This window comes from Chelonia mydas, chromosome 21, assembly GCF_015237465.2.
Source record: "Chelonia mydas isolate rCheMyd1 chromosome 21, rCheMyd1.pri.v2, whole genome shotgun sequence".
Taxonomy (NCBI): domain Eukaryota; kingdom Metazoa; phylum Chordata; order Testudines; family Cheloniidae; genus Chelonia; species Chelonia mydas.
The window spans coordinates 2,261,468-2,288,106 of NC_051261.2; the positions used below are offsets into that span (position 1 = coordinate 2,261,468).

A 26,639-nucleotide genomic window follows, 5' to 3' on the forward strand; every position below is an offset into this window, starting at 1 on the left:
GGAGGTGGAGTACCCTCCTGTCGGCGAGGCAGTGTCTGACCCAAAGCGGTGCAGCTAGCCGCTGTAGCAGGTTATGTGTAGACGTGCTCGTCGCAAGTGAGCCCATGCTCTGTATGTATGGGGCCCCAGATTCCACACCTACACTCTCCAGCCTCTTCCGGAAGCCGGAAGCATAGTCTAGGGTGCAGGGAGCAGCATGTCCCCTCTGGGAGGAAGGTGAGGGGTAGGAGCTCACGCTCTACGTTGGGAAGGAAGTTTAATGATTTCTCGGTCATGTAGCAAGTGTTTGGCAGAGCAGGAAACTGAACCCAGGAGTCCTGACTGCCAGTTCTCTGCTCTAACCACAAGATCAGGCTCCACCCTCTTGTCATGAAGTTGGGAGCTCAGTTCGCCTCCCGCTCTCCAGCCCTTCTCAATGCAAAACACGCTGCCCACTATTTTCACACCTGGGTGTCTAAAACTACAGTGCCAGCATCAACAATTACGCATCTCAATGAAAGTGACCCGGTTTTCAGAGGCATTAAGCACCTGGAGCTCCCGTTCAATCACCAGGAGCTGGGGCGAGGGCGGGAGAGGGAACCTCTGAAAGGTCAGGCCACATTTATTGGTATGCCTCGCTATGGACATAGATTCCTCACTTGGGGTGCCCAGCTATGAAAATACTGGCCATGCTCCCACACGCGGCGGTGGCAATAACAACGGGCAAGGCCACTTTCGGTGTCATATTAGGAACCAGGAGACAATAATGCAAACCTCTGAAAGTAGGAACAGTGCCTAGGACTGAAAAGTACCCCACTGACTGAACCGAAGCCACCAGCCATTCCAGGGTTAAAGTCTTTACACCAGTACACCCCCCACGGTCTGGCTTGCAGGCAGTATAGGTTTTGCAATTTCCATCAGCTCTATTTGGCTTTATTTATTGTTATTTCATGGTCATTTTCTGCTAATGAACCATCACTTCCATTCCTGTCCATAATAATTACACAATTACCTATCCTGGAAGTATTTTGTAATAACGTCTCCGGCCGTAAATTTTATTCTTCCTTTTCAATTCCATCATAATTCAGTTTTAATGAAGGTTTGAACCTTTTCTGAATGTGGAAATGACAGACTCTGGTGAAACTGAAAAGAAAAGTAACTTCTTATGGAACAGTTGTGTCATATTCTGCCGCAGTTTTAATAGTTAATGGGATTGGCCGCATAATCTGAGGAATAAGCAGTGATCCTGGAGCTTGGTTTATTGTGAACATAAATCCAGATCTATGCAGGCCCCTCCTGCGGTTGTGCCCTGGACATTAAAGATACTGTTACTGGGAGCTGTTAAAAATGTACTTAGATCCTTGCTCCCCTTTACAATGAAGTGTACTATGTGCATGTCTCAGGGATAGAGGCTGTTACAGCTCCATCCCTTCCTTAAGAACAGCACTCGGTACCTGCCTAACACCTTCCAGCTGAAGACCTCAAACGGCTTTCAATCCTGCAGGAATTCATTAAAGAATGGGTATTCGTCACACTCCCTCTGAAGTCAGTTTTACCTCCCTGTCCATCTGTCCACTCACCATGCTGTCCAGCTGCTTGCCTGCCACTAACACAAAGCCAGATGGAACAGACAAGAACTGACTAAAAGGGCAAGACCCATATTAGATTCATCCGTGTTCATGCAGTGTTGCGCTCCCAGATGTCTCCACTATCTTCTTCCTTTTGGGTAGGAAGCAAACATGCTTAAGGGGAACACGTATGGCGTGTATCATTCCTGACTGCTTAGGAGTGGAGTTCTTGCCTGTCTATCACTAAGTAATTTCACTACTCTGAATATTTTAAAAGGAGGAGGAAAGGCAAACAAAACTAAAACACCAGCATCCCAGCTTGCAGCCCAATGGCCTCACACTGGCCCCAAGAACACGTTAATGTAGGCCCTGACTCAGGAGAGCATCCCTGTTGAAGTCAATGTGACTTAAGCACAGGTTTAAGATTAAGCACATGTTAATGTGACCCTGAATCTGAGCTCTGTGGAGCAGGCTGGATGTCTGATGGCCATTAGCAAGATTTCTGGACAACCCAGCACAGAGCAGAGCAAAAACTTCCTTCTACAGTCAAGTAGCTTAATGCAAATGAGAAGGCAGAGGCTGAAGGGAAGGGGACACAGAACTCACCACAGCCAGGCAGCCCTGGGAATGTTCACAATATGCAGAAGTGGGAGGGAACGTGTTCGGCAGGGAAGAGCTCAGGGCAATCACACAGAACCCACTGAAACACGTTCACTCTCTCCTCTCACCTCACAAACAGGCCTGGTAAGTGCTGCTTGTCTGGGCGCCTTTGGCTTGCTTAGCTGATTTGTTCAGAAGACTTGGCAAGCAGGCAGGCAAACAGAGTGCAGAAGCGAACACTCAGAGCTCAGAGGCATGCAAAGCTCTCAGGAGACCTAGGTGTTCGACGAACCATAGGCAGCTTCCCCTGTCCCAGCTCCAGGCCTGCCGCAGCTCAGCAATATATAACAGGAACCCAACCAGGAAAGAAGGGACGGAGGACAGAGCCGGGCCTTTAGCGTTTAGCTAGCAAAGTGGACTGAGCGTGCCCAGAGAAAGGCTGGAGGCTGAGGTGCAGCTAGAAGCAGAGAAGCCGCGACAACGAGTACGTCTACACTTGGAGCTAGGGGAGCGACTCCCAGCTCGCAGAGACGTGCCCACGGCAGCACGGCTCGAGCGAGTGCACTGACCGAGCAGTGTCGCCAGTACCATGGACAGCGTCAGCATCTGGGCAGGTCGGTCCCGGGGACAGCGAGGGCTATGGCTACACTAGCATGCTAGCTCTGCCCATGCTGGGAATCCCCCCAGCTCCTCCCACAGTAGTCCCAGAGAGTCCGGGGAGGTGGGATTCGCAGCACTAGCTCCGTCTGCTGGCTCATCATGCTGGAAAGGCAAAGCAATCATCTTCTGTGCTTCTGCAGTGGGCTCCTCTCCTGTAGGCCCCAGGGCGCAGCCTGACCCACCTTCATGACTTGTGCTGCCCAGCCACGCGGTGAAGAGCAAAGCGAGGCTCAGAAAGGTTAAAGGCCAGATGGATCAACCTGGGTGCTGGGCAGACAGACACGTCTGTATGTGGGCACCTAAAGAAGTGACCTGACTTTCAGACGTGCTGAGCCCCCTCCGCACCCATGGATTTCAGTGAGAGCTGTGAGTCCTCATCTGGCCTGAAATTCAGACGATGCATTTATCTGCCTCACTATGGATCTGGCTTTATCACCCTACTTGGCAAATGCTGCCTTAAGTGACTTGCTTGGGGTGGAGGCAGAGCCAGGAACCCAGGAGTCCTGACCCACCCACAAGCTTTCCTCCCCCTTCTACAAAACCCCGTACAGCACCTACACAACGCTGTGATCCTTCACACAAAGCAAAGCTACGTCCTGCTGGATCCTAGGACAACGACACGTCACTATTTAGCCCTTTCCCTCTGCACCTACTGTGGGTCACACCCAAGATTTAACACTATCCCTCAGCATTCACACACACAAACATACACTAACACACCTGCGTGCGCCCATGATCAAACACATGCCATGCACGTGTACACACATGCTCTCACACTCACGTGGTCACACACACACACAAACTCCCAGGTGCTCACACATGCATGCACTTTGGGGAGTTTTTACACAGCTGACCTATAACACTCCAGTAGCAGAGGTATCCCTGTGAGGGTCCCCGTGGGGGTGGAAGGGCACAGACCCCAAACTCCCCTCCAGGCCCTTTGACTTCAAAACTCTGTCTCTTTTCATTTTCAGCGTGTTGGAAGGTGCAGCACAGAGGGCAAAGGGGGGCAGAATGGGGGAAACGGCTCCTTGGGGCTGTTCAGCAAGCGGGCTCTGCCACGCACACGAATGCTCCAAAGCCTTTTGAATTTCCTCACCAAGGTGCAGCAGGGAGATAAAGAGAAACTCGATTCCCAGAGTTACTGTCACTGGCTTATCCCAGCAACAGCAAAAATGAGTGAAGAGACTCTAGGGAGCCCAACTGCCCCTCCCCCACTGCCAAAAAGAAGTCCCATTCATCTCAACAGGGATGCTGCTTTACAGGCTTTGGCTGTTATTCCACCAGGGGTGGGCCGCATGGGGCTGTAAGCGTGGCAGGTGTGTGCCTCGGACTTGCTGTCTTGAATAGAAACACGGAGCAATGGGGACACAGCGAAATAACAGTTAAACACCCCTACCAAACCAACCCCCCACTGTGCACACAGCTCTCCCCAGGGGGCAGGATGAGAGGGTGAACCAACAGTCATGAGGCCGTGTACAAATCTGCCTAGAACAGAATCAAATCACAGAGTCCTAGAAATGAACGGCTGGAAGGGACCTCGAGAGGTCAGCTAGTCCAGCCCCCTGCGCTGAGGCAGGACCAAGTCTCACCTCAGCCTCACCTCAGTCCCTGGAAAAATCATGGAGCAGGTCCTCAAAGAATCAATCCTGAAGCACTTAGAGGAGAGGAAAGTGATCAGGAACAGTCAGCATGGATTCACCAAGGGAAGGTCATGCCTGACTAATCTAATCGCCTTTTATGATGAGATTACTGGTTCTGTGGATGAAGGGAAAGCAGTGGATGTATTGTTTCTTGACTTTAGCAAAGCTTTTGACACGGTCTCCCACAGCATTCTTGTCAGCAAGTTAAGGAAGTATGGGCTGGATGAATGCACTATAAGGTGGGTAGAAAGCTGGCTAGATTGTCGGGCTCAACGGGTAGTGATCAATGGCTCCCTGTCTAGTTGGCAGCCGGTGTCAAGTGGAGTGCCCCAGGGGTCGGTCCTGGGGCCGGTTTTGTTCAATATCTTCATAAATGATCTGGAGGATGGTGTGGATTGCACTCTCAGCAAATTTGCGGATGATACTAAACTGGGAGGAGTGGTAGATACGCTGGAGGGGAGGGATAGGATACAGAAGGACCTAGACAAATTGGAGGATTGGGCCAAAAGAAATCTGATGAGGTTCAATAAGGATAAGTGCAGGGTCCTGCACTTAGGATGGAAGAATCCAATGCACCGCTACAGACTAGGGACCGAATGGCTAGGCAGCAGTTCTGCGGAAAAGGACCTAGGGGTGACAGTGGACGAGAAGCTGGATATGAGTCAGCAGTGTGCCCTTGTTGCCAAGAAGGCCAATGGCATTTTGGGATGTATAAGTAGGGGCATAGCGAGCAGATCGAGGGACGTGATCGTTCCCCTCTATTCGACACTGGTGAGGCCTCATCTGGAGTACTGTGTCCAGTTTTGGGCCCCACACTACAAGAAGGATGTGGATAAATTGGAAAGAGTCCAGCGAAGGGCAACAAAAATGATTAGGGGTCTAGAGCACATGACTTATGAGGAGAGGCTGAGGGAGCTGGGATTGTTTAGTCTGCAGAAGAGAAGAATGAGGGGGGATTTGATAGCTGCTTTCAACTACCTGAAAGGGGGTTCCAAAGAGGATGGCTCTAGACTGTTCTCAATGGTAGCAGATGACAGAACGAGGAGTAATGGTCTCAAGTTGCAATGGGGGAGGTTTAGATTGGATATTAGGAAAAACTTTTTCACTAAGAGGGTGGTGAAACACTGGAATGCGTTACCTAGGGAGGTGGTAGAATCTCCTTCCTTAGAGGTTTTTAAGGTCAGGCTTGACAAAGCCCTGGCTGGGATGATTTAACTGGGACTTGGTCCTGCTTTGAGCAGGGGGTTGGACTAGATGACCTTCTGGGGTCCCTTCCAACCCTGATATTCTATGATTCTATGATTCTAAGTGAATCTTGACCGGTTTGCCCTGACAGGTTTGTCCAACTTGTTCTTAAACATCCCCAATGACGGGGATTCTACAGCTTCCCTTGGAGGCCTGGCCCAGAGCTGAACTATCCTGATAATTAGGAAGTTTTTCCCTATCTCCCTTGCTGCAGATTAAGCCCGTTACTTCTTGCCCTATCTTCAGTGGACATGGAGAACAAGTTTTCATCCTCTTTATAACAGCCCTTAACATATCTGAAGACTGTTCTCAGGTCCTCTCCCGCCCCAGGGTGCGTCTACAGAGTATTCTGGAGTGAGCAGAGGATGCCTCCAACCTGGGTCGATAGCTGGCCTATCAAGGCTCGTGCTAATGATCTGAAAATAGCAGTAGAGACAGCACTATGAAGCCATGGCTTGGGCTCTGAAGCCCATCCTGACCACAGGCTTCAGAGCCTGAGCTCCAACCCAAGCCACGACTTCCGTGTGCTGTCTGTACAGCTGTTTTTAGAGTGCTAGCGTGAGCCCTACTACCCCCCCAGTCTACTGACCTGGGCTGGGAGGCTCATTCCCATGGGTCCCTAAATGCTGTATAGAAATTCCCACTGGCTTCTTGAACCTTTGGTCTTTTTCTTGTTGTCCTCTGGACTCTCTCCAATGTATCCCCATCTTTCCTACAGTGTGACACCCAGAGCTGGACACGGTACTCCAGCTAGGGCTCCACCAGTGCCGAGCAGGGCGGGACAGTTACCTCCTGTGTCTGACCTACACAGAACAGAGCAGAACTGAATCGGATGGAATAGGGCCCTGATCTAAGACCTTCTCTGCAAAGCACTTGGGCTGGGATTTTCCAAGGCTCTTAAGGGAGTTAGGTGCCCAAATCTCAGTGAAATTCAAAAGGAGTAGTGCTTCTATCTCCTGTACCCGTCCCATGCTCCAGCGCATGCTGGTGATTCGTTCCCAGTGACTTCAGCGCAGCGAGTTGGTGATTGCTTTAGACAGCAGTGCCTGGAGAGACAGCAGGGTCCTAGTCTGCCCCACTAACTTTACATGTGCTAATCCACGCTGAAGTGCCTTGCTGGGCGGAGCCCTCATGGGGATGTCGCTCCAGTTCTAATGTGTCTGTCATTCCTGTGCCCTCCCTTCCCCACAGCCTGCTGGAGACCTCCCCGCGTTTTCATTCCCATTTGCTCTTCATCCCACGGACATTTTTTGCAGCTTTGAGTCTCCGATTCCTTGTCCCTCTGCTCTCACGACAGCCAAACTCACAGCATAGAGTTGGTGCAAGGGAGAAGGAAGATCCATTCCTGTCCCGGTCCCAATGGGGCTGCTCCTGCAGCTATGACGCACTACAGTTTGATGCATGCTGCTGCATGAGGCTGTACCAGGTCCATAGCACACAGCAGCAATGAGCAGAGGAGAGGACGCAGCCTAAAGCCACGGGGGAGTAATGCCGGGACTAAGCGAGGAGAGGAGCAAACAGGGCCATCCTCAGCATGAAGGACTGGGAGAGAGCAGGCCCCTGCCACTTTCTGCAGCAGTCACCAGCTTGGCTATGCTTCCGGTGCAGTTATCTCTGCGGCCTGATCAGAACCGATCATTTCCCCGCCGCCCCCTCCCCGCGCCCGCGCTCTGGAATAAATCCCAGGTGAGCTGCAGCTCAGAGCTCTCTGCACAGGAGGCCAACACCTGTGGGAAGGGAGGCAAATTACCACATGCTGCTGCTGGAGGCGTGACTTCAGCGTAGGCAGGAGCCAGCCCAGGTGCAGCTCTGGGAACAGAACCCAGGCATCAGGATGCCTAATCCATTCCTCTAATGCCCAGCCCTCACTCAACACACGCTCTTATGTGTATGCCCTACCGCCCTCTGCTGGGTGGTGACATCCAACATGCCCATGTGTTTATCACTGAGCCTTTGTACCTACTCCTACGGGGAGCTACAGCACATTGATTAGAGGCCTGCCTTTTGGAGCCACGGCCATGAGTTGCATTGCAGAGGCACCTGGCTGGGGTCTGCGCGTGTGCCGCTGAAGTCTCTCACCGACATTGCCTGTGCTCAGAAGGAAGAGACGAGCACCTCATTTGGGGGACTGGTAAAAATCCAGCCTCTGGTCAGCCAGCAGCTTCTCAGAGGTTCCTAGATTCCAAGGCCGGGGGGGACCCCGGAGATCTGATCCCCTGTAGACCACAGGCCAAGAAACTTCCCCACTGTCATTCCTAGAGCACCTGTCTATGGCCAGTGTCTAGACGTCAGCATGCAGTCGTGCGTGGGCATCGATCCAGATGCCCTGGGCCCCATGGGGCAAGGATAAAACCCAGCTCAGCCTAGAGAGACTGTTGGTGAGCCCGTGCCTCCTGCCGAGCTCCCGGACAGTGCTACCAGCTGCCCTCGGCCATGCTGTTCTGAGGTCGCCTGAGGCCTAACTGGCAACACCTGCTTGTCAAACAAGACAGCCCCTGTCCTGACAGCAGGCGGGCGCCTTCCAGCCATAATTCTCAGCAGAGCCACGGAGCAGCCCAGTGCGTCATCTGAATGGCATGAACGCTCCCGCAGAGCCAGTCGGCGGGTGAGCACCTGATGGTAACAGACTCAGGCAGCTAGCTCTGTGTCTGTGCCCCAGGACACAGCCCGGCGCGCAGAGCACGTGGTTGCTGCCCAGCATACAGTAACAGTGCCCCTCGCCTGCTGCCACATGGAGCCACAGAGTCACACGCAGGCTTTGTGCTGCTCCAGAATTCAGGCCCTGGATGGCTAATCTGCACAAGAAAGGCAGGTGTGCCAGGGAATCAACATGGCACCCCCAGAGACCGGCCTGTTGGCGCTAGCCCCGGAGGCTCTGCCCACAGCCCCCACCCCGCCGTCCGTGTGTGTGCGCCACACGGCACAAACCCAGCAGACTGCACTTGGCTGGCTGTGAAAGCGCCGTGCAGGAGAGCGCTGATGGCAGCGCGGGTTTCCACTGCGGCCTCGCCTCCTGCCTTCAAGCTGGGGAAGGCTCTTGTGTGATGGTGTGGCCTCTCGCCACCAGCTCCCCTGTCCTGGGATAGACTGGAGTTGGAGATTTGCCCTGCGTAGATCGGGCCCTCTGGGCCCAGGCTATCCACCTCCCTGGGGCAGACACACAGCATTAGCTACCCAGATGTAATTGCTCCCAATAAAGCTGCAGGTGATGCAGAAAGTGCTGGGTAGCCTTTCCCTTTGCAGTCTCATAACACCAGCTCGGGGGGTGTAGCTGCACCCGGCACAGTCTGCTGGAGACATTAGGCAGCACTGTGGCTTAGCTGCCTTTGTAACAGCTCATTCCTGCTCCTCTCCAGACTCAGGCAGCCCCGCTCCTCTCCTGCTGTCCGTGGGGAAACCGCATGCAGCCTGCCCAGACCTCACACTGAGGTGTACAAACCTGCCCCCACTGTCTGCAGGTTGGGGTTTGAACCATCGCCATCTGGGGAAGGGATGATCTGAGTGGAGATGGTGGGGTGTGTGTGTGTGTTGTGGGGGGGGTGCTAGAGAACTGGATGGAAATTAAATAAAATCTTTGTGTCTGATGTAAATAACAGGCTGCCTCTGCCAGCACTCCGTCTTTCTGGGCACAAGTCCAGCTCTGACTTTAGCAGGGCAGCAGAGACGCTTCTGTGAATCCGTTTAGGGGCCACCAATTATCCCAGACGTCCCAACTGGGCTTCCATATTTTTCAGGCAGTGGCTAACTTGCTGCTCGAGTGCCGTCTGTATCACGTTACCTGCTGTCAGAGCGTGAGCAGGAAAGCCAGGCAAGCTGCTGCCCACTCTCTCTTCAGCTGTGGGCCAGATCTGGGTCCTGCTGTTTGGCTTCAGCCTGGCTGGAAATACCACAAACAAACATCCTTCCCTTAGGCTTCGCCTTTGTCCCAGCACAGGCAAAAATAAGAGCTAACAAGAGATGAGGAAACATGGCAGGACTGCAACAAGTAACAACTTTTTCAAACCTCCAAAAGCGCAAGTGATTCAGGTTCCCTTTCAGCAAGGGGCTCGGGGGCGAGATTTGGAGCAGTTCTTATTTCATCTGGACCAGGTTTGCCTTCTGCTACCCATGGGCAACATGGGCTGGGTATTGTAGGAGGACAAAGCTCTGAATTGGCCAATTCCCAGCATATGACTAGGGAGACATTTGGGCTTTTTTTACTCTATGCAAATGAATCATTTGGCATCAAATATTTTGATTCACAGGATTGGAACACATGACTTTGCCATTCCCTCATTCCAGGATTTCAGCTTAATGAACAGCAGCTCGTCGGGGCAGATGCTGGACAGCGACGGACAGCTTTGGAGGGATTAAAGCAAGTTACGGGTTATCCAGGTGGAGGCAGCTGTTGCTTGCACACTGCTCCACTGATCAGCTCCACACTTGGTCCCCCTTTGATGTCATTCAGCTGTGCAGAAAGAGGCCTGAGTTTCGGAACAAGAGCAGTCAGGGACATAGGGTGTCTCTGAGCTGGCCGGCAGGTGCTTCCTTTTTCTGCTGAACTGTGGGAAACCTCCTATTGGTTCTGTCTGAAAATGCAGATCAGATCCTGTGGGAAAGGTGGGAAACCCTCAGAGAGCCCATGACCATTTCCTGGCTGCTTGCATGCCTTTCATTCCAACCTCACTGTTACTTCCCCCCGGAGCCCTTTCAACAAACCGTTTCTCCTAGAAGCATAAAGGCACTGTAAATGCACCTGGCTTTGGAAACTTGCATGTAAAAAGAAAACAAAAGCAGTGTCCTAGTCCGGTTGACCATTAAGTGAGCAGCCGAACGTGGTTTGTACAGCATCACCTGAAACGGCACAAGCTGTCTAGCCCTGGAGAGATGCAGCCTCTTCCCAGCTCATTTGATGTACATATCACTCCATTTACAGGTGAGAAGTGCTGCAAAGTGAAGAGAAGCTGAGAACAAGACTATTCCTGGGTGGGCTCCCTCCTCCCGTGTGGCTGAAATGCATCGGAGCCTGCCCACAACCAGCTCTGAAGAGCTGCTCTGAACCGCCATGGAGCACACACAATCCCCACCCCACAGCACATGGGTTCAGTCTCCATACTGAGGGCCCTCGCTAGGAAACCAAAGCCCACATAGGGCTGCTCAGGTAAGCCCTTCATTGCCCAGACACTCCTTTGGGAGGCAGCATGGTCTAATGGCCAGGGCAGTGGAGTAAGCATCAGGAGACAGGGCTCCTGTTCCCAGCATGGGGCTGGGTGACCTTGGGCAAGTCACTTCCCTTCTCTGTGCCCACATTCTCCCTTTGTCTGGCCTGTCCAGTTAAAATTCATCTCTCTTTATCTGCATTTCTACAGTACTTGTACAATGGGGAGCTGGACTCTGGTGGTCTTTCGAGGTGTTATCACAATGCAAAGGATAATCACTTTAAGGATCTCAGTATTACCAGCAGTAGCTTGGTGCGGGATGCGTAACTACCTGTGTGGTGTAATCTCCCCCAGCAAACCTTTTTACTTCTCTGTCATAGCAAGACAACAGAGCACTCTGTGTTTCCTTTGCTAAAGTCACACACGCAAAGGCAAACGCGTTCACGCCCACAAAATGTGCACATACAGACTCTCTCAACACAGAAAAACAAACGCACGGCCATACATGAAGTGTTGCGCGGATTAATTAGTCTGCATTTGTACAGAGAGAAATCTGCACAGAAATACTGAGTGCCTCCTACACATAATGCTATTAAGGCTGAGATGCTCAAAGCCACGTAATGGGAGACAGTGTGGCCTAGTGGATAAAGCACTGGACTGGGGTTTGGGAGACTTGCATTCTAGTCCCCTCCCTCTGCCATTAACCTGCTGGGTGACTTTGGTCAAGTCACTTCCCTCCTGGTGCCTCAGTTTCCCCATGTGTAAAATGATACCTTTCTTTGTAAAGCGCTTTGAGATCCACTGATGAAAACTGTGACATAAGGGCTAGGTGTTAGTATTACTATAGTTAATGATTAGGACAGACAATTCCCATTAATGTTAAATAGGAATTGGGCATCAAAATCCTGTAAACAGATTTGCAAATTTCTTCCAAATGTCCAATGAGGAATGATCCTGCACTGGCAGGGAGGTGGATAAGATGACCTACTAGACTAGATCCTTCCCTTCGCCGTATGCCAGGGCCTGACTCTCCATTGTCCTGCCCCTTGGGTTGTCATTTGCACCCGTGCAACTGGCTGTGAAAAGCTACTACATCAGAATGGAAGCACTTCGCCCCTGCTGTGGACCTGGTGCCAATGACTGCGCCAGGTGCAGGGCACCGGAGAAGCTGGCTTTGTAGTTCATCCACACACAGCTGTGCAAACACACATCTGCGTGGATTTCTGCAACGCCGGGAATGGAAGGACTTGGAAGAGGTGCAAGTTTCATCAGCAAAGAGAATTGTTTCTATTCCTTTTCTCCTAGGTCGCTAGCAGGGTGTACTTGTCCCATCAGGCAGGGCTCTGCATGCCAGCCTTTCCAAATGACACTCGATCCTTTTGCTCCTGTCCTATCTGAAGCAGTTTTCCAGCTGAAAACTGTGATGTTTCCTGCTCAACTGAAGCTCCTGAATTATAGGGGGGCTGTTTGATGTTTAATGGGAGTGCATGATGCAACTAATTAAATCGGCAGCCTAGAGTCCAGGGTTCCTATCCAGGCGGATGCCTTACCACTTCCATCCAGCAACAACTACCCACCATCAGGCTTCTGAAACAAGTAATCAGCCAGGGTACCAGGCACCAGGATAAAGAGAGTCACACAGCTGAAGGCCAGACGAGATCATTACGATTGTCTAGTCTGACCTCCTGCGTAGCACAGGCTAGAGAGCCTCACCCAGTGATTCCTGCATCACGTCTATTACTTGGATGAGCTAGCGCAGGTCTTTCAGAGAGACATCCAATCTCGATGTAATGCGTTCAAGTGCTGGGACACGCACCATTTCCCTAGGCAAGAGGCAACGGATCAGCAACATAAAAACCGAAAATATCCAGCTGCTGCTGTCAGTCCACACGATGACACACCCACTAGTAATTCTTTCAGCAAGTTAACCACAAAGCTGGGGACTACCACACACAAAGGTCTCAGGTGACTACATACGCTTGCCCAAACAGGCGTTCAACAATGAGCTTGTATCCACGTGAGGATGGCGCTCTAATGATCAGCGCTAACAAGTTCAATCTGGCAATGCCGATAATAACATCTTACTAAGAGCATTATATGGACCAACAAACCCAGCTTGCCAATTAGAGGCCACCAACCTGTGCAGGGGATTAATTTCCCGGTGAGCCATTCTTCACCAAAGTGCTTCCCTATTCCATTTAGAAATGTCTTAATTTTAGCACTTGATTTATGTGGCTATTTAAATTCAACCTCGTAATCAAGGAAGCGGTGCTAGATCCTGACAGGTTAGCATTCTCCATGTGCTAGGTGGATGTTTGTGATTAGATCTTCTTTCAAAAGCCAGATGTTTAAAATTCATTGTTTTCTTGAATTTGCACAGGCTAATCTGAAAATCTGAAGTGGGGGTGGGAGGAGAGACTGCAAATCCAAGAGGCTGGAGGACTATGGTATTAATTCCAACCCATGGCAGTTGACATCACAAACCACCACTGCTGTGGTTTAGGATACCTCCAAAACCTGGCTGATCATGGCAATCCATCCATCCACGATCCTACATTTAGTGATGATTTCGAGCTCTTCTGTGTGTGTGTATGGGGACATTATTGAGGGCTTTAGTCCAGTCTTCCCCTTGCTAAGAAGTAGTGTGGCCTGGTGAATAGGGCATGGGGCTGGGAGTTCCATTTCATGCTCTACCGCTGATCTACTATGACACCCTGGGCAAGGCACCTAGCCCGCAAGCTCTGTGGCCCCAGGACTGTCTCTCAGTCTAGCACAAGGAGGCCCTGATCTTGGCTGAGGTCTCTAGGAGATGCTGAGTTTCCTGTTTGCTCACCGTGTTGCCAGCTATCGCGAATCTCACAGTAATTGGTGCTTTTCTCAAAGCCTTGGCTCCTAGAGTCATGTTATTACACAAGGATCTCAGCTTTCATTTAAAAAAACAGTGAGTTTCTAGCTCTCCTGGTTGCAGAGAAAAGCTGGAGAATATGACCCCTAAAGTTTCAAAAAACAGAAGACAAATAAACAGAACGCAGGCACATCTTACTTTAAAAAAAAGTCACATGGTTTTTAAGCCAACATTCTGATGGGGGTGGGGGGGGGAGGTGTGTGTCCCAATCTCTCCTTTATAGAATTTGCAACTGCAAATGAATCATGTGGGCAAATCACTTGCGCCTCTAACGCTCTGATCTGCTCCCACAAACAGGTATTAGCAACGCAAGTGCCCAGTTCTGCCTCTGCAGTTCAATTCCAGATGCAAAAATGTGAGGGCAGATTTTCAGGGTCAAACTGCACCCACAATTGGGAGCCCGACCTTTAGAAAATTTGGCACAAAATATAACCCCTGTTAACAGCCTCCCCAAATGAACCAGGGGGAGGCAGCTGGAGAAGAAAACCCATCAGCAGATTGAAACTCATTGTACAAGCTGAAGGAGACTCAAGCCACGCCCGGAAGAAATGAGAATCATGCACCAAAAGTGAGAACTTCTTTCAATATCATGAAAATCAGGGAGTACGGAAAGACATTTATAGAGAGACACAGATTGGGCCAAACCCAACAGTTCTAGCTCAGTCGTTAGCCAGATTGCATTCCCTTTGTCCGCATTTGGAGTTCTGCCTGAGTAAGAACTTCAAGATTTAGCCCATTACGGATAGCTCTTTACCTGGGTGTAACATATCCATACACAAAAATACACAGATGTACACACACGCACACCGTAGACATGAACACATAGCATGTTTCTTCACAAACATACGTACAAAGCAGTGTAGAATCTGGATTTAAGTCACACCACACAAATAGAGCTAAGCATTTGCTCTGTTTCGAGTCTGTGGTTTATTCATTTCAGGCCTGATTTTCACACCCTGGCAGTTCTAGACGACTTTTTTTGGAGTAGCTGGTGCTCACCACACCTTTGAAAATGGGACCACTTATTTCAATGCCTAAACTGGAATATAGGCACCTAATTTTAGGCACCAGTGTGTGTGCCGTTGTCCCCGGGTTGTATATTCTCTTATCCTCTTGGAAGGAACAAAGACCTGTTTAAAGTATCTGCTAGCATGTTCCTGATCACTCCAGCTGTTCATGTCTGGATCTCAAGACATGTCATGACTTTCAACTCTGTGGTATGTGATTTGGTCAGAAGTGAAGGTTTGCTACCCGTGGTATATCTGTCAGTCTCCATCCAGATTAACACTGGGGATAGGCAGTGATAACAAACAGAGCATTATGCTAAAATTAAAACCTCTATGGATTTATCTAACTGAATAAACACATCTGCAAACACTGCAAATCCTGCAAATCCAGCAAGCTCCAGCCAAAGTATGTCTGATAGAAATATTTCCCTAGCCAGGGCTGCATTTTCAGTTTCAGACTTCACAACCAACAATCAAAGATCACATCTGGGACATCACTCAAGTAGATATCCTGGGAAGCACTGAGCTCTTGCTAAAGATAATTCCAGAGATGATTATGGAGGTTTATCATCATATGCACCTGTTACAGGTTACAAAGTGAGTAAAGCAGGTAAGTGCTGACTAGCTGGTGGAGACAGTCACATTGGGAGACATGTTGGTTTTAAGGATGGGGATTACGGGATTAGAACTGTTTTAACTGTCAGGGAAAATGTCAGAAATGGGGAAAGGGTTAGGTGTAGGGTCATGCAAGAGCATATTCAGTTTAATCCTTAAATATCGTCTCTCCCAAACACAGATCCTATTACAGTGTCTGGTCTCCAGCCACAGTACCATCTCTAGCCAGGGTTACTGGTTCTGTCTGGATTTCAGTTATAAGCCCCTATTCTGGATCTCTTTACTGTGTGACCATCGCTCCTTTCTTGGCTCACACTGAGGCTGTTGTGCATATGCACAGAATATAATGCCGCTCAAAACTGGTCTGAAGTTTTATGCTGGCAGATGGGTGCAGGGGAAGGCTGGGCTGACTGGCTCAGAGCAGCACGGGCAGGAGAAAAAGAAGCCTCTCGTTTTCTGGAACCACAATGGGCTGCCAGTTAAAAAGCTTGAAGTCTGTGGCAGAATGGAGAACAGGGGGAACAAACATGAAGACAAGGGAGACCAAGTGGGACACATTAGCTGAATCTTAGAATTTCCAGGGCGAATTTGATTGCTCAGAGTCAAGTCAGGCTTCCCCCCTGCCAAACCAGTTGATCCAACCCACTCAAGGGGTTTGATTTCAAAGGAGACATGGAAAATAAACTGCAGGGCAGAATGAACAAACTGCATTTACAGCCCAGCATCTCCAGGTTCCCCAGACAGGCTCAGCTGGGATTGGAGCTGTGGCTGCCTATGTTCCCTCTCCCCAGACAGTTGCTTATTATTCATTTCCTTGATCTCTCTCTCTCTGTAATTCCTACACTGTAAGAGAGACGCCACACAATGAAGTAACAGGGTTCAGGCCTGTACCAGGCTGAAGAGGTGCTGTCCAGGCTGTACCCCATGATGGCTGTGGATCTGCAGTGAGCAGCCACTCAGCTCTAGCTGGGGCAATCAGGGATCGTGCCAACGATGCAAACTCAACCCGGAATCCTGTGAAGTTGTAACGGCCTGTGTTTCCTCTGCCCAGCACTCCAAACCACTTGCTTCGGAGATGGCGTAGGAAGTGGGACACATCTGTGTCTGCTGGATTCTGATGTGTGTGTAATTAGACAGACCCACCCAAATATCTGTGCGAACGTAAACTTATGGCCGCGGCCGTGTATTTCCACCCAGCAACGCAAACACTAGAGAGCAAGGAAGCCATGAGGGCAGCATTTTCACCTAACCCAGTACCAGTCTCCAAGCATTAGTCCTTTGCCATCCCGCTACAGAGCCCCACCACTACATTACTGACTCTCCCATGCAGTCGCTTTGGCCCAGACCCTCAAAAAAATCTGATCAGTCATACACAATACGTACTCTTAACATTCAGATACACACAGAGATGATATTGAGGTTCACAGATAGGGGATGGTTCGTAGGTATACTCAGGATATGATGTATAAGGAAATCACAACATGTCAGAGCAAGGTGTACTGCCATGTGATTTGGGTTCTACATCAGTTCACGCTCCGTTCATATTTTAAGATTACCTTCACAACCGGAGGGATAACATTTTATATTTTTAATGAAAGCTTAAAGTCTAGAGTGTCTATCTGATGACAAATGTACTTCATGACAATCACTCTGACCTAGATAGAAATGGTTATGACTAACAGTATTCAACAATCAAAAATTAACACATTAATAGACTTGAAACATAGATGCCTTAGATTTTGCTATAGTCAAGAAGTGAACCAGTTTTCAAATCCAAAAATTCAGAGCCAAAAAATGATTAGACTCACCAAACAATAATTCTGAAAGGGCCCGTTTTAAAATAATTACAACTCAGAGCCCAGTTAACACATTTACTGGCAAACTGCTCAGAAAAGTCGAGTGCCTAAGGCGAAGTGCCATAAGTTTTCTGAGGCTACACAACCCTATCCACGCAAAGAGCTGCAGTCCCTGCTGTAAGTGAAAACCCCAACACAGCCTTACCTAGGGTGTCTCCTCTAGTGGAGAGAACACACACATCCCACTGACCTATTTTTGTTGGCTTCTGCAGGGGGCTACGAGGAAGCCCCATGTTACTGCAGTGAGTCCATGAGGCTCTCGATTCACTGAGCTCAACCCTTGTGTTGGGCAGGACATTACTCCCGCTAGCATGGTTTCAGCCAGTCCCTTCCTGAGCCCAGTGACAGGACTTTGTCCTCAGCCCCTGATTATCTAAGATCGTAAGAATGGCCATACTGGGTCAGACCAAAGGTCCATCCAGCCCAGTATCCTGTCTGCCGAGAGTGGCCAATGCCAGGTGCCCCAGAGGAAGTGAACCTAACAGGTAATGATCTAGTGATCTCTCTCCTGCCAAACAGACACTAGGGACACCATTCCTTACCCATCCTAGCTAATAGCCATTAATGGACTTAACCTCCATGAATTTATCTAGTTCTCTTTTAAACCCCATTATTGTCCTAGCCTTCACAACCTCCACAGGCAAGGAGTTCCACAGGTTGACTGTGCGCTGAGTGAAGAAGAACTTCCTTTTATTTGTTTTACACCTGCTACCCATTAATTTCATTTGGTGGCCCCTTGTTCTTATATTATGGGAACAAGTAAATAATTTTTCCTTATTCACTTTCTCCACACCACGCATGATTTTATAGACCTCTATCATATCCCCCCTTAGTCTCCTCTTTTCCAAGCTGAAAAGTCCTAGCCTCTTTAATTTCTCCTCATATGGGACCCGTTCCAAACCCCTAATCATTTTAGCTGCCCTTCTCTGAACCTTTTCTAATGCCAGCATATCTTTTTTGAGATGAGGAGACCACATCTGTACGCAGTATTCAAGATGTGGGCGTACCACGGGATTTATATGAGGGCAATAAGATATTCTCCGTCTTATTCTCTACCCCTTTTTTAATGATTCCTAACATCCCGTTTGCTTTTTTGACTGCCGCTGCACACTGCATGGACGTCTTCAGAGAACTACCCATGATGACGCCAAGATCTTTCTCCTGATTAGTTGTAGCTAAATTAGCCCCCATCATATTGTACGTATAGTTGGGGTTATTTTTTCCAATGTGCATTACTTTACATTTATCCACATGAAATTTCATTTGCCATTTTGTTGCCCAATCACTTAGTTCTGTGAGATCTTTTTGAAGTTCTTCACAGTCTGCTTTGGTCTTAACTATCTTGAGCAGTTCAGTATCATCTGCAAACTTTGCAACTCTATTGCAGCCTGGCTGAGCCCTACCAAGGTGCTGCAGTGCAGTTGATGGGGTCTGGTGGCAAGCTGGGTTAATAAAGCAATGGCAACTTCATAGCCAAGAATGAAGCCAGTAAGACTGTAAATAATCACTTTGTCCCATCCCCAAACCACTCATTGGAACCCCCCCATTCAAGACACTCAGATGCTGTAGATTTGGGTTAGCATGCAGGGGTGTTATGAATGAAATAAGATATACAACTCGCCCTACCTGAATGGCTTCTGTGATGTGATGAGGCCAGTGTCAATCTTCCCCATAGCGTGATAAGGCAGAGAGTGAGCACCAATACCCATTTGCTCAAACTTTGTATGTCTCTTTCACTCATTCTACCAAAAACAAAAAGAAAGAGAGAGATGCAAAAAGAGAGAACTCCAGCAATGTGCAGCAGGCCAGAGGACGGGTCTGAGGAGGGAGGCGGGTTAGAGGCAGCAGCATGCTGATACAACGAAATCTCGGCAAGGTGGCACTCGCTGTCCCAGAACGCAGCGGAGACACACAGGATTAAAGATGGAATTGCTGCAAAAGACCAAACCCTGCCCACGCTTTGTTCACAGAGCACACACACACAATGCACACAGAGCTTGGAAGGCATCATTATTCCCCTTTCACTAAACCCTCTCATCCACTTGGGTGCCTTCCACCAGCAATGCAGCCTCTGCCCTTCTACCCTGGGAGCTGCACTTGCTAGGGACAGAGATGGGAGTCCTAGAATTGCTCACTTGGGAGAGATGCCTGAATCTGACCACATGCTTCTTTTTCACTCCTGCACAGTGAGACAAGGGGCTCATTCTCCTGTTCAAGGGGGGATGTCCCTTCTCGGGCCTTCCCAGCTTCCGCATTACCTCGGCCTCTCTTCCCTCTTTAAAGGCAGCAGCAGCACGGAGGCGGTGAGAGGGAACCTACCTTCAGGGGTGGTGTCTAAAAGGACAGATTCTGCTTCTCGTTATACCGGCCTAACCCCCACTGACTCCAATGGAGCTACTCTGGATTTACACCTGGGCAACTGGCACCACATTTGGCTCGAAGTATTTTCGTGCTTAGAAAACAGAGGGCAAAAAGCACCTTGTCATTTCAGGTGAACTCCCCTGGAGGGAACACGCCCACCCACCCACCCGCCAGCATGCGCCATTCAGAACTCACCCTTGTCGCAGAGATCTGTTCAGATTTCTGAAAGCAATATTGTCTGTTCAAGCAAGAAGAGGCCGTGCCATTGACGCAGTCGCATTGGCAGAGATATTTACCTCTTACTGGGGTTTCGCAGCCACTGCCTCTGCATTCGCCAGTCTCCGATAGATCTGCTCTTTACAGAAAAGGGCAAACATCAGGGCATCTGAAAGCAGAGAGAGAAACAGCCACTTGAATAATGACATCGTCTATGAGAGCTCCACCTGAGCAAATCAGAAAGGACCGCAGCTCCGTGGGAGCAAGCTGACTTGGAATGACCCACAGCTGCAATTATCCAGGCATCGCAATCAGCTTGTCTCCTCTGTGCCACCAGGAGGGCCCAGCATTCCCACCCTGTGCCTCTGAAAATACAGGTTTCCTACTCAGCACGGTAATGGAGCAGGGCCCCTAGGTCACGCGGGAGGAGGAGACAGTATGTGCCCACGCAGAGCACTCATCGTCCATTAGTAGGAGACCATGCACACACCCACTCACACCTGCACACCCACATCTCTCTGGTTCTGACCAGAAATCTCACCCTGCACCTGAGAAACCGTTCCCGATGAAAGCTTCATTGAAGCTGATATGTTTACGCAAAAAGTTTTGCTTTCAACAAATTGACATTTTTCCAACCAAAAAAAAGTGTCATTGAAAAATTCCTGACCAGCTGTTCTCATGACATAATACGCTGAACAAATTTCAGCCAAAGACCAAACCAGCCACCCAATCGAGAAACCAATCCTTTAAATGATTCAAGGAGACCCTTAAAAATCCCTTAAATACTCCAGTGGTCCTAATTCTGAGCTTATTTGTCCCAGTTTTAAACTCCGTTGATTTCAGGGGCGCTATTCTTGATTTCACTGGTGTCACTGTTATCAGAACCAGACCCAATATACACCCACACTACGCACGTAGCGCAGACACACTGAACAGACAGAGTATACGTAAAGCGAGAGAGTAAACTAACACTGAGATATTTTCACAGCATCTGCCTTCACTAGACAGGGGCTGACCCCAACATTATCATTATGGGAGCACTGTGGATCAGGGCCACGCTGCACGAGACACTGTACATACACCGACTGGTAGACAGCCGCTGCTTTGAAGAGTTTGCATTCTAGGTAGAAAAGAGAGACAAAGGCTTGCAGAAGGGGCCATCATTCTCCCTGTTTTACATATGGGGAAACTGAGGCACAATGCAATGACATGACTTGCCCAAGGTTACATAAGCAGACTGTGGAAGAGCTGGGAACCGACCTCTGACCTGCTGAGTCCCAGTCCAGCATCTCAACCGCAGGACCGACTTTCCTTAGGAACAGCTGCAGCATTCGGTTTGTAAGACTGCCACAAATAATACATAATCCATCCATACATACATTCCCCCAACGGTAAGACATAGCACTTACTTACCACCTGCCCTGATTACACAGTGAAACGAGGGACACAGGAAAACCGCACTGTGCTGGCAGAGACAAAACTTTTATGGGCAGGCCTCCTGGGAACCTCAGCAGTGGCCTGGCAACACGAGGCACCTGCAGAGGGCAGACACTGCACCTGGACGTCGCTACGCAGAGCCACAGGCTGCCCAACCACAGCAGAACGCCGCCTGTCGTAGGACCACGCGGGTTCGGAAGAGACCTCCGGAGCCTGCTCTCTGCTCAGCAGCTGCGCGCTCCAGCCCTGCCTCTCCTCAGCCCGCTGGGGACACCCTGTGGTGCTCCTCCGGCGCCCAGTCCAGGCGAGCTGTGCCTGCCCTCGGGCAGCGACTTGAGAGGAGATAAATGCAGCTGCTTTGCTCCGAACTGTGTGTCAAAAACAGAGGGACCAAGCAAGGGCCACAGCCCGCTGGGGGACCCCTGGCCACCTCCCAGGCAGGTGGGGGTTTCCCTGAGCATGACTCCGCTCCTCCATCAGTCAGCTTGCCCTGGAGCAGCCCTGGCCCCCTCTAGCGAATCTGGGGCTGGTGACAGACTGACGCCTCTGGAGAGCCAGTCCTCTAGCTGGCCGAAGAACAGCTACATCTCAGGCGGCAGCAGGGCTGCCTTCCCTCGCACCCAGCTCCCTGCCCTGGAGAAACCAGCTCGACAGGGAAGAGGGGAGCTCAGTCTCAGCCCTGGCACCTCTGCTGAGGCCTCCAATGGGGGTAATTAGTGCTCACAGGGAGGAGAGGGGGTGGCTGTGTGATGCTGACACCTGTCGCTAGGGACTATTGTAATCATTTCTACGTTGGGAGAAGCACCAACGGAGGTCAGGGCCCGGCTCTATGCAGAAATCTAGGGAGAGGCATCCCTTGCCCCACGGGTCTTGACAAGACAGACAAGGGATCCAGGGACTGACCCATCGTCACAGGTGGAGCCTGTGAGCAGCAGGAACTGAGCACACAGCTCCTGGGTGCCACTCCAGAGGGCCCCCCAGGTAACTCGGGGCTGATTTTTCAAACAATTTCAAGGTTGTGGAATCTGGATTTTGGGGGGTCTTTTTAATGTTTTTGCAGGAAAAAAAATCACATCATGCACCCAGGGACTGATCCAGCCCTCAACCCTATGGTACCTGAGCACCCTCCCGGGACTAGCTGAGAGCCGGCAATAACAACCCCTAAGGCCTACTGAAAGGCCCAGGGCTGAGCACTTCTGAAAGCCGTACCCCAGGTCACTGACAGCAGCCCTCACACACAGATGGGACCAGAACCCGAGTCCCCTGCTCCTAGCCCAGGGCCCTAGTTAGGGGGACGCCCTGTCTCCCAGCCCCTAGCTCCACAGCAACGGCGCTACACCGCACCCCAATGTGCAGCACATGAAGGGGAAGTCTGCAAACATCGATGCACCCACTGCATGGAGCCTTCCGCACGCTGCAGGCTCTGCCCACAGAGCGGGGCAGGATGCACTGGCAGGTGCAGAGCAGTCATGTCACCTCCGTTCCTTGCGTGAAATTAAAAAAATAAATCAACATTTTACTTTCTGCAGCTTTAAATAGATCCCTCTTAATATTTATGGCCGTGGGGTGGGGATGGCTCAGAGCGCCGGAGCGAGGAGAAAGCAGCAATCAAGGTAACAGCCTCGATAGCAGAAAGTCCATTCTGCATCTGAAAGGTAAAATGACAACTTCATGGCCCTGTTTATTGCCTGCTGGGACCTGACAGGGTCCAGGGCAAATAACCACGTCCCCTGTAAAGCTTCGGTGCCGAGCCAGGATTTATTACAGACAAGCTGGAGTCAGTAAATACTATCTGTGCTGATGCACATGCTCATGAGCAGCTCTGGCTGACCTGACGCAGGGCCAGGCAGCAACCTGCCTCCATCAGAAGAGGCTGACGTGTCCCAGGGCAGCCAGCAACCAGCCCCGTCAGAACAGGCTGATGTGTCCCAGGGCCAGCAGGGAGCTGTGTGCACCGAGTGAGAGGCAGTCCCTGCCCCAAGAAGCTTACATCTAAATAGACAAGACAGGCACAGATGGGAAAAGACTTGCCCAAAGTCACCAGCAGAGCTGGGAAGAAAACTCAGGTCTCCTAAGCTCCAGTCCCGTGTCCTAAATGCGAGAGCAGCTACTACCTCTCTCCTGACAGCTAGGCAGGAGCCAGCCGCGTCGAAGGAGAACAGTGCCAGCTGTAGGGGCACAAGGCTGGAGGCTTTTAAAGCCAGACTGAGCAATGCATTGGAAAGCAGCAATACTCTGTAAGGAACATGCTTTTACCAGATGAATTAAATGGCCCTAAAAGACCCTTCCCACTCGCATTTCTACGATTGACAATCACCCAGCTGGGCCCAGTCTCTCCTTACCCAGACAGGACCCTGCCCCTTCTACACCCAGCTCTCCGCTGCTCGCCCCATGTGCCAGCCACGTTTGCTCTGGCAGGACCCCGTGACAGGACAGCGGGGCTTTGTTAAAATCCCACCACCCCATCTCAGGGAAGCTGGAATAATGCCTGCCTGTGGCAGAGTCACTCTCGTTCCATCAACCCCAGCCAGAGATGCCTCATCCCTTTGTCCCAGTACAATACGCCTGAAGGGGAAGTCAGAGGCCTTCGGAATAGACTGGATTGCACCCTGTGCCAGGCATCTGCAGAAAATGTACGGGGGGGGCACTGAGATGGGGGAGGGGAAAGACCATCCTAGGAATCCACCGATAGGTCCCCTCTTCCCCAGCCTCGATGTTAAATTGCACACCTGGCCAGTTCACACATCCAGGTATTGTTCAGGAGCAAAGTCTCAATATTTCCAGCAGAGGCACGTAAGACAAGTTTGGTTGCCAGCTGGTGGGATTTACCCACCGCTTGCCCTCCTGTCTCCAAACACGTGTGCCCCTGGTTCGCAGGGGCATCGCCGCCTCAGGGGGGAAGTTCTTGTGGAGCCCCTGCGCTCGGCACTGAAAATACAGGAGCAGGAGAGTGCCGGGGAGCTGAGCCTCTCTCCAGGAAAGAACATCCACCTCCTCACTTTAACAGTGCTGTCTGCAGGCCATACGCGGGAGCAACCGCCACTGACCCATGGCACGCCTTCCTAATCAGCTTGAAATTAATGTCGGTTGCTAAGGAATGTCTGCTCCTTCCCCACTTTACAGAGAAGCATGGTCACAAGACCAAGTGGCTGTAATCCCACACAGATGCACGAAGCAAATCACCACGATGAGCCAGCGGACAGGCAAGGAAATCTGTTGCGGCTGCAGCTCCTGGCTGCTGAGGACCCCGGGAAATGACACCGACTCCAGAGGAAGGAATTTATGAGCCATGCTTGGCAGACCAGCCCGACTGTACTCTGGGCCGCTGGCTGCCTGCCCGTGTGGAATCCTGCCTGGCGGTGCCTTGTCTAGCCCCTTCCTGTCTTTGCTGCCATTTCATTAACTCACACATTTGTACTGGCCCTCAGCACCGCACCTCTGTGATTGCAAAGGGGAGTCGCACGGCCTAGGGACTGGAGCAGAGGCTAGGAGTCAGGATTCCTGGGCACTATCCCTGGCTCTGCCACTGAGTTGGACAAGTCACCTAAGTGCTCTGTGCCTCAGTTTCCCCAGCCGTAAGATGAGGTGGTGGTTTGTGACGCTCAGCTGGCTAGTGCCAATAGAGTTTTTTCCCTACTAGAGCACCAAATGCTGGCATGATCTCCCATGAGCATGCAGCAGCGTGGCACCATCCCCGTATGGCACGGCGGGTCTGCCTGGCAGTGTAAGTGATCCTGTGAACGCTAACCCCTCCAGGAGTGCAGTGACAGGGAGGGAGCGTGCTGCCCTGGCGCCATCGCCCCATTGCTTTGGGAAGTCGATCTAAAGAGTAACCCTTCTTCCTCCCCAGATTCCAAGCCCCGGGATATTTCTTCCCTTCTATCATGGGTCCCCCTCCCCACCCTCCGCTCGGAGATCGTGCACTGACACTGTAGGACCTCAGCCAGCTGTAACACACTGGCACTGCCAAGCAAGGGCCATGCTCCCAGGGTCCAAACAGCAGGGTACACTGTGCCTATGGGCAGGCTGCAGGGTACAGAATGGCAGGTGGCCCCTCCAGCACCATGCAGGGAACGTGCCAGGGATGGATCCAAGCCGGCAGAGCAGTGGGCAGCTGTCCTTGTTCAGGCAGCTCCGTGCCTGGCCTGGCTGCTCCATTCTCCCCCGTTTTATTCCCGCCGTCTCTGGTTGCAGATGCGATTCCTAGCAGCAGCTGGTTCTCTGATGCCACACGCCCGTCCCACCAGGCCGGCTGGCACTGGCTGGGTTTTTCATAACCCAGGACATAGCTGTGTTGGAGCTGAGCATGCATCGCACATGACGCACATCCCCACAGCGCTCCCTGAACAGCAATGAGGGAAGGTGTTGGCTGGCGCCATGCAGCCGGGGCAGCATCTTGGAGCCAGTGCTCAATCTGCTGTCACTGTCAACACCTGCCTCCCTCCTTTTCACTGGAGTGCCCTTGGAAGCGGCACTGGGAGTCAATATGCCTGAGTTCTGTGACTAGCTCTGCCACTGTGTCTCTTAAGTGCTCCGTGCCTCTGTTTCCCTGTTGTAAAATGAAGGGGGGGGGCTGCTGAGGCTCAGATGGTAGTGTCTACAGACTGCCTGGCCTGCCAAATGCCCACATCCCCGCACACAGCAACAAGTATTGCCACTCTCACCTCAACCTAACGCCGGCGTTTTACGGGGCAGATGGTGGGCGCTGAGGTAGAATAACTGAGCAGGCCGAGCTCGCTTTATGGCCATCTGAACCGGGGAACTGTGCCAAGGGCCAGGTGCTGTGGCTTCAGAGATTAATGAGGCTGGTAATCAATTGTCTCCTCTCCCTGCCCCTCTCAGTGCCACCCCATGGGCTCTCCCTCTAGCTCTGACCTGGCCCCCCAGGCTGTACTATCTGAGCACCTCACAATCTTTAAGGCATTTATCCTCCTGGGAGGCAGGGCAGGGCTGCTATCCCCACTGGGCAGAAGGGGAAACTCAGGCAGAGAGCAGCTAAGTCACTGCCCCAAGGTCACACGGGGGAGGGGGCTACGGCTGAAGCAGGAACTGAACCCATGACCCTTCAGGCCCCTATGCAACAAACCTGCCTCCCTGCTCTGAGCCACTCTGCTGCCGGACAGCCCAGCACAGCCATCCCACGCCACCTGAGCACCCCGGACCAGGCACCACGGAGGCAGAAATTACCCAGTGTCCATTTTCTTGCCCCAGAATAAAACGGACCAGGGGGTTAGCTGCGAAGTGTGGCTAGCAGAGGCTAGAACTGCCTTGGAGCGGGACTGTCCCTGCATGCTGTGTTGTCACACACAGGAGAAAGTAAAACCCAGCCCATCCTGTGGCCCACAGCTGGTTACTGGGCTGCAGTTCTGCCCTTGCCTGGCTCTCCAGGCACAAACAGAGCCGCTCACC

General features: G+C 51.2%; 1 protein-coding gene across 4 annotated transcripts in view; it reads right to left on the reverse strand.

The window, feature by feature from the left end:
- The window catches only part of TAFA3 (TAFA chemokine like family member 3), a 72,754-nt gene that overhangs the window by 20,805 nt on the left and 25,310 nt on the right, over window positions 1–26,639 (reverse strand). For 3 of the 4 annotated variants that reach the window (XM_043533722.1, XM_037885219.2, XM_037885220.2), the window contains 2 exons: window positions 19,874–19,962; window positions 18,843–18,958 (listed from right to left, as the gene is read on the reverse strand). In XM_043533722.1, the coding sequence (XP_043389657.1) occupies window positions 18,843–18,958; window positions 19,874–19,908 (151 nt within the window). In that variant the 5' untranslated portion in view covers window positions 19,909–19,962. Of the gene's footprint in view, window positions 1–18,842; window positions 18,959–19,772; window positions 19,963–26,639 lie in introns of those variants that run through there. The other variant, XM_027822106.3, reaches the window with a different exon arrangement.